The sequence below is a fragment of the Macaca thibetana genome, chromosome 17 (genome assembly GCF_024542745.1).
Source record: "Macaca thibetana thibetana isolate TM-01 chromosome 17, ASM2454274v1, whole genome shotgun sequence".
Classification (NCBI taxonomy): domain Eukaryota; kingdom Metazoa; phylum Chordata; class Mammalia; order Primates; family Cercopithecidae; genus Macaca; species Macaca thibetana.
In genome coordinates, this window is record NC_065594.1 from 82,667,436 (window position 1) to 82,676,149 (window position 8,714).

The 8,714-nt window shown below is 41.9% G+C and overlaps 1 protein-coding gene across 1 annotated transcript in view; it reads left to right on the forward strand.

Annotated features, from left to right (window-relative positions):
* The window catches only part of LOC126940647 (putative methyltransferase-like protein 21E), a 28,119-nt gene extending 24,158 nt beyond the window's left edge, over positions 1-3,961 (forward strand). Inside the window, exon 5 of the mRNA XM_050766689.1 lies at positions 3,644-3,961. Within this exon, the coding sequence (XP_050622646.1) occupies positions 3,644-3,903 (260 nt within the window). The 3' untranslated portion in view covers positions 3,904-3,961. The remainder of the gene's footprint in view (positions 1-3,643) is intronic.
* The last annotated feature ends 4,753 nt before the right edge of the window (positions 3,962-8,714 follow it).

The window sequence follows — 8,714 nt, forward strand, 5'->3', positions numbered from 1 at the left end:
GGCAGAGGCAGAACTGGGGATAGCCTGGTAGGGGAAATACATGAAAACCAATCAGTTCTGGGTGTCCTGGCAGTGGGAGCTTAGTGCACAATCAGGGCATAGTGAGGGCTTCTGGGGGAAGGTGTAGCTGGGTGAAGGAGATGGAGGTGAGGGCAGAGAGGAGAGACAGGACATGCTCTAGGCAGAAGGAAGTGTGTGTGCTAAGCTTTGGGGGCAAATAGGAGTGACTTGTTGCGATGACTCGCTGGAAAGATTGTAGCTTCTACGAACCTTTGCTGAAGTAATATCCATTATTAGTGGAATACTCACTGCTTTCAGGACTGTTTTAGAGATTTCCAATGTAGCATCTCACTGAATCATCCTGACAACCCTAGTGGCATTACCCCAATTTATATGTGAAGATATTACGGCTCAGCAGAAATAAGCCTCCTCCCAGGTTACACGTGGGTGGCAGTTGTTGGGACGGGAACCTCTGTCTCTATGGCACCAAAGCTTGTGCTGTTTACAGAGTATGGCCTTGTGTAAGTTTTCCACTCTGAGCCCTGCAAGGAAATCCCAAATTTTAATTTTATTCCCCAGCTAATTTGGAGCTATCCGGTTTCATAAACCTTGTCTTCATTTGCCAGCTGAGCACAAATTAGTTTAAGTGGGCTACTCTTGAGATGAGCCTGCAGAAATGTACTCCTATTCATAGTATGTCTCCAAGAGTAGAATTTTATGAATCCACATATATACCCAGCGAAGACTTCACTAAGTTTTTCTTTGCAAGGAATATGGAGCACATATTAGAACAATTAATTTAAAGGTGTATGTTGATCTTAAAACAACCAATGTGGGAAGCGAAAAAGACCCTATTATATAAAGGAGGTGCCGAGGTGGAAGCAAACGCTATTCTTTTGCTTGGGCAATGGCTCAGGAAGAACGAAATGAATGAAATGTGGGCTGCCCTCTGCTGACTTTTCAGCAGAGAAGGCCAAGGGGGTGGGGATGAACTTTAAAACCTCATATGATCTGTTTGTGGCCATATTCTGTGAACGGTGCTGATGTTTATACGTCTGTTACTAGGCGGGAACTCTCCCTGAATCAGCAGAGTTAAGCCATGGGGTGATGTGAGAACACCAGTTCTTGGAAACCACCTTTTAGCAATCTTTCAACGGGAGGGCCCGCATTGACTCAGGCAGCACAGCCTTCCAATGCCAAAGACCAGGCCAAAGGGACCGAGTGGGAGACTGGAAGGACACCAGTATCTTTGGCAGCAAAGTGCTTGTCTAAGTGGAAATGGCCTTTGGTGCCTGTTAGCCTGAGGTTGACCAGGCACCTATGTCCCTGGAGGGCGATATTGCAGAGTAAGCCGCAAGCCCTGGCCGGAGCCCTCCGACAGGTGACACGATGTAAGCTGATGCAGGAGCAGGGTGGTGGGTGAAGGGGGGAAGGAGGGGTGGCTCGGAGAGCTGCCACAATGTCAGAGGCTGTCCTGTGAGCATAAGGTGAAGAGGACGGTGCTGACTGCCACAGGAGAGCAGAGGCAAGGCAGCCATTGAATGTTCCAGAATGGAGAGAAGGGAAAACGTTGTATTTAAAACTTCTTGTGAGAAATGGTTACCTGGCACAGGCACAACTTCAAAAGCAGCATGGTAGAAATGGAAACCCGAGGGAGAGACCCCAAGGTTATTGAGGAAAGGAATCACAAGTGTTTCTCTCTGATGGTGTCTTTATTGTGCTTATTCCTGGCTGATTTTTGAGCTGACCAGCAGAGCCTGAAGCCTGCTGATTGTCATCTCTACGAAGCAGATGACTGAATACGGAGTGTGATAAATGCAAGAAGTCAAAGCCAACATCCGAAGAAATTTCAGCTGGGATGTTGATGCAATCTCTCTTAAATAAAATGCTTGCTTTGCTTCTCTTTCACGCTCCTACCAAGTAGGTGATATTCTAAGGATTTAGATACCATTACCCTAGAGCTCCGAGAATAAAATTTGAGTATGAAATTACAGATGATCACCACTGGGAGGACCCGGTGATCTGCAAAATGAACTTTTCCTTCTGAATAAATAAGTAAAAATAAAAGAAATGATTTAAGCAAGTGAATTGAATTATAAAAGATGATATGCAAATGCATCAAAAGTGGCAAGGGGTAAATACACAACAGTGTAATGTGATAAACGTGTGGTGTTGTCTTCTTTAATTAGGTATTGTTTCAATTCCGCCCCTTGCCTGCGCGCTTCGCACACATTATGAAATACATTCTCCAAGAAAAGGAGAAATGGGGGCTGTTTTCTAGTTCTTTGAACACTGTACAGGTGTTCGCTGGTGTGTGATGAGGCGGAAGGGGTGATGAGGGAGGAGACGGAAGAGGAGCCAAGTGTAAGGGAATGAAGACAGGGAGCAAGCAGAGAGGACACTGGGGTGGGAAGGGAGATTTTGATTCTTACAGCCTAAGAAGAAATGTCTGATTGTACTTTTCAGATTCCCATTTCTTGTAACCTGGTGGTTCTCAAACCTGAGGGTGCACCCGAATCACCTGGAGGTTTTGTCAAAACACAGGTTGCTGAACCCCAACCCCAGAGTTTCTGATTCAATGATTTGGAATGGGGCCCGAAGATTTGTGTTTCTAAGTTCCTGGTGATGCTGATGCTGCTGGTCTGGGAACAAGACTTTGAGACCCACTGTGTGGCCGTACACTACATCTCCGTCTTAAGAGATCATCCTTTGAGGCTGGGGCATGTTGGTACAAAAGGGAGATGCTTTCACCTACCTGCTCCACTGTATCCTCCACTCACTCCATCGGCTGTGTCTGATGATTCATATCTCTACAGGCACCTCTTTCTGGAAAGAACGCCTTCCCAAGAGGCCTTCCTATGGGTCAATTCCTCTAGGCTCCATCCTTCCCAAGTTCTTGCAAGATTGCATGATACAGGCGATCATTTTTGCATGCACTAAGTATTCTTTTATGTTTATGGGCCACATATGCCCATTTGAGTCTAACACTTTAAGCATAGTTATAGTCTATGAAGTGAAGACGCAGTGAGAAAAATTGTGCAGAGATTATTTGACAGCCAGAGACTAAGGGGATGTTTCTTAAAATTCTAGTTTGGGGACTTTGGATATGAGATGTGTGTAAGCTATTAAAGAACAGAGAGTGACAGTGTTTAATTTTATTGCTACAGTGTGTAATAGCTCCAAATTCAGACAGGCTCTTAATTAAAAATGTGCTCCTAGTCCCAGAGATTGGATTCCCAACCTTTATATGGTCTTCAGAGGTATGATTCTGATATACACGAACAGTGACAATGTTGAGCGTGGGATTTGTGGGGTACAGAGGAGTTTGTAAGGGATGGGGGAACATAGTGGGGGAAGCTCAGTCAGAGTTCTTGATTTCATCAGTGTAGGAGTGTACCTGGGCATGCACCTTGTTTTCACCCACCTTCACCACTTGCTGGATAAGCTAGAAGGTGGTTGGTATTGGTGAGTTGTTTTTTTTTTTCGTTTTTTTGTTTTGTTTTTTGTTTTTTTTGAGATGTGGTCTCGCTCCTACAGCCTTGACCTCCCAGACTCAAGTGATCCTTCCACCTCAGCCACCCCAGTAGCTGGGACTATAGGTGTATGCCACTACACCTGGCTAATTTTTTGTATTTGTTTGTAGAGATGGAGTTTCACCATGTTGTCCAGGCTGGTCTCGAACTCCTGGGTTCAAGCAATCCATTCACTTTGGCCTCCCAAAGTGCTGGAATTACAGACATGGTCCACTGTGCCCAGCCTTGCTTGGTGAGTTTTTTTTTTTTTTTTTGGTCACAAGTGAAATATTCTGGCAGCATGGAGTATAGTATTTTTTTCCTTTCCAAATATGTGATGAATTCAGGGCATATTCTTCCACGAAACTGGTATCATAATACCTCCAACTAGATAATCTCCATTAAGTAATTTGAAAAACTGAAATTCATCATTTTCATTGTACAAAATAATTTTAAAATAAAAGAAATTTAAGAATTTTGGCCGGGCACGGTGGCTCAAGCCTGTAATCCCAGCACTTTGGGAGGCCGAGACGGGCGGATCATGAGGTCAGGAGATCGAGACCATCCTGGCTAACACGGTGAAACCCCGTCTCTACTAAAAATACAAGAAAATTAGCCGGGCGAGGTGGCGGGCGCCTGTAGTCCCAGCTACTCGGGAGGCTGAGGCAGGAGAATGGCGTGAACCCGGGGGAGCGGAGCTTGCAGTGAGCCGAGATCGCGCCACTGCACTCCAGCCTGGGGCACAGAGCAAGACTCCGCGTAAAAAAAAAAAAAAAAAAAAAAAAAAAAAAGGATTTTGACAGTGGAGGTGAAGGGAGGTGTTCATTTTCTCTTTCCCGCTATGAGGGGACAGTCATCACAGTGAAATATACCAGCCTGAAGCAATAGTTCTCAACCTTGGCTCCTGAGCGGAACCCCGTGGGAAGCTTTATGGAAATCCTTTTTCTCTGGTCTGCCTTAATCCATTGAATTTAGAGCCACCAAGAGTGGGGATGGATGTATTTTGGTGCAGAAATCTGTGTTTTTAAAATGCTCTCCACAAGATTTTTGTTGGCCATTTTTTGGGAAATATTGGTGATGTGAATTTGGCTAAATGCCCAGACTCTCTCTCTTTGGCTCTTCCTATACTCTTCATGGCTTGTGATTTACTGAACCACTTATGAATTCAAGTTTTCTCATTGCATGTAATTGCTAAGTAGAGAATTTTCCACATGAAAGACTCCAACTGCGTTGAAACCAACCTCAGCTATATCCTAGGAAACATTTCCCCTAGAGCTCAGTCAATACAGAGTAATTGTTTTTGGAGGAAAGAAAACATACTACCTCACCTCAGTACTAGAATATTAATTGATCTAATCAATAGAAATTGGAATATTCCAATGTTAAACACAAACTACACCCTTTGCCCAATGAGCCACAACACCGCCATTTTCCAAGAACCTGAGTAGTTCAGCCTCACAGAAAAGGGCTCTGCTTTTCACCCAGAAGTGGTCAGGGGTTCTGTAGAAAGGAAGACTCAGTAGGGAGTGACAGTGTTTCAAGCTAAAGTGAAAAGCTGAGAGTGACTGCACAGATCTCCAGGGAGAATACTCCCAGGTTCTCAGTGCTTTCATGGCCGGTCCACTCAGCAACATTAATTATTTCCCCTCTTTGTCTGCACTGGTAAACTGGATGGAGGACAGAACACTAACAACAAAGCCTCACAACGTAAGAAAATAGCTAGATTACATAAAAATAGCTAGATTACATAGGTATGTGTAAAGAGTACACATGTCTCTGTATCATTTCTCATAACAGCACATGAATCTATGACTCTCTCTCGAAATGAAATATTTAAAAAAAGAGTTGTGTGTTCAGATGTATTTACGTATTTGCTTATGGACTGTGCATAAAAAATCTTTTGTGTCCCTCCCTTTCCCCATCCGTCTTCCTCTATGTGTATATGTCTAGTATGTCTTGGGGCATGTAGAAAGTATTCAAATGGTACAGGGAAAAAGCACATTCCAACCTCATGTTGTCGGGATGTGGTAGGCATGATGTCTGATAACAACTGCCCTATATTAAGGGATTTCTTTGAGCCAGGAACTTTGCTGAGTTCTTTATGTTTATTATCCCGAGGATAGGGATTGGGGAGAAATAGGGAATGACTGCAGCTGGGTACAGAGGTTTTGGGGGGGATGATGGAAATGTTCTGGAATTAGTGGTATTGGTTGTGCAATGCTATGAATATACTGAAAACCACTGAATTGTACACTTTAATTACATGGCTTGTATGAATGTGAAAAAAATCCTTACAACAGTCTTGTGAGCTAAACACTATTGTCCCATTTTACTGATGAAGAAATTGAAGCTTATTGAGGTTAAGGGACTTGCCTAGGCCACATCAGGTTTTAAATGTTAGAGGAGGGATTTGAACCTAAGCCTAATATTGAAGTTTATGCTTTCACAGTTTTAGCAATCTGTAAGGTAATGGGGATCATATCTACTGGCATCAAATCAAGTGTTTTTGACTTAATCAGTTGCTTTAGAAGAACCTCTTGGTTCCAGAATGACTCAAAATTCTCATGCAAAAAATGTGTTTAAGTATAATATGTTATGAGTTAACCAAATATACAGACTATTAGGAACCTAGAATTTAAAGCTACCTTAAAGCTTAGGAGTCTAATCTCTTATTTAGTGCAAAAGTATTGGTAGCAGATGGTGAATGGGAATTCTTTCAGGAAAGTGACCCTTATCTTTGACAAAACAGTGAATTCTAATTATGAGAAAGTACTTCCTTATATGGAGCTGAAATCTGCTTACCTCTTATAACCAACAAAAAATAAGCCTTTTTCCATGCAAAACTAACCTTTTCTATGAAATTGCAATGAGAAGAGTATAAGACAGTCTAAGACAGTCTTTTTGTTTTTCTTTTTCCAGGCTAAACATCACTAGTTCTTTTTCAATCATTTGTCATTTGAAGTTACTTTCACAATCTTGATTACACTCTTTGGACATACTCCAATTACTCAATATTGCCTCTTAAATTGTGGTCTCCAAAGCTCGAGGCAATGGTGTAGACGTGATCCGACCAAGACAGGAAGCATGCTTTCTGAACATTCTTAATACCTCAGTAATGGAACGTAGGCATTTCATAGATATGGTAGGAAACAAGAAATGTTCCTTCCAGGAATCTGACTTTAGTTGGTTCATAGGAAATATAGTATTGGAACACATTGGTGTACCAATGTGGATCCACCCAGGATGATTATAATATGTGGGATTTCCCATGGAAATTTTTGCCCTTTGTAAACCCAAAGAGTTATTTGTTTTGTAAGGTCAGAGTCCAATGCTTCACTTTTGGTAACTGATGAACTTACTCAAATCTATGCACAGGCTGAGTAACAGGTAAGAGGGAGTGGTCATCTGCCAGTAGCTGAGAAGTTACAGGTACCCACCTGAATTTGGCTCCTGGATGAAGGGTCAAGAAGGTATATGACCTTCATATGTGGCATTAGGCATTTTTTCTGTGTATGTAGATTCATTTAGGAATTTTCAAAAACCACATTCAATATTTTCTTAAAACCATATGTTTTCTTCAGAAAACTCAAGTTAAGTCATAACAATAAATGTGCTTTGGAACTTTCCTTTTAAAAAGATCTTGCCATTCGACGCAGACTGATCATTTCAAAATAGCACAGAGCCAAAGACAACCATATTGACCTTTAGAGTTGGCATATTTATGTCCACTCTTTATTTGAGTTGAATTTCCTAGATCTGTTTACGTTTCGCTATTGAAACATACATAAACTATAATACTGGTGCAATAATATTACACTTCTCACATTTTTTAAAAGATTAAGAAAAAACTGGTATGCTCCAGTCTCCCTGGTTAGCAGAAGACTATTACGTTGGTCTTATTAGGGCTCTACTCTTCGAATCGTTCAAGAACTTCACAGGCTTGCTCAATCTTGAAAAAAAAATGATGGAGGAGTCTTCATCCAGGGCAGTTAGTACTGTTACTCTCATTCAGGCAGTGCTCTTTGGCTATATGTAGGGCACTGATTCTCCCTGTGGGCAACAGAGATCACCCACTCTGGTTGGGAACCACAGGAGCCCTCACCCATGTTCACAGGACCTGTGTTCAGTGCCTAGCCCCTTGTAGTTACTGATCATAGCTTTATTTCTACTGACAACGTAGTTTCCAAGCAGAGCATAGACTCCCATATCTCTAGAAAAAGATTTTTATTTTTAAAAAAGCTTCTTATTTATTTCTTTGAGATGGAGTCTCGCTCTGTCCCCCAGGCTGGAGTGCAATGGTGCGATCTTGGCTCACTGCAACCTCCGCCTCCTGGGTTCAAGCAATTCTCCTGCCTCAGCCTCCCAAGTATCTGGGGTTACAAGCACTCACCACCGTGCCCAGCTAATTTTTGTATTTTTAGTAGAGATGGGGTTTCACCATATTGGCCAGGCTGGTTTCAAACTTCTCACTCAGGTGATCCGCCCACCTCGGCCTCCCAAAGTGCTGGGATTACAGGTGTGAGCCACCGTGCCCGGCCTAAGATTCTTATTTTTTAACTTTAATTCCTTTTAGAGAAATTATTTCTCTTTCTACATCATCTTACCATATTATCTTGTTTTAAACTTGTCTTTTATGTAAATAGGTGCATGCTAATGTTAAACCTTTAATTTACTTAATTTTCTCACAGTGCTAAATATCGTCAAATGAAAATGGCCACTTAGGTGAAAGATCCTTAATAGAAATAACTTCTCTCCTTTGTCTTGGCCAATATCTGCATGCATGGCATTTGATTTTTTATTAGGAGAGAGGTTGTTGCTATAGTGAATGACCCCCATATTTTTTTTGTTTTCCTTTCCCTTGATAGCAATTTAAAGATGAATTCTCTGTTTTTTTGTGCCTTATCACTTTGATGGTTTCCAGCTTTGTTACTGACTTAAAAAGAGAATTCTGTTGGAATTCTTGTTTTATTCACTAAAGAAATACATAAAGATACTAATAAGCTGATTTGGAATTTTAATAGACCATTATTAGCAATAAAACCAGGCGGCTGTGATTAAATGTCAAGAAATCTGTTGCGTTGGGAGTTAGATCCTGAAAATGTTTTGTGCAGGGCTCAGGAAGAAGAGAAAATTGTTTACCCCTAACAAATGCTGTCCAGGCAGAATTGAGCGGGAAGATGGCCTGGCCTTCTGTTTAGAAAG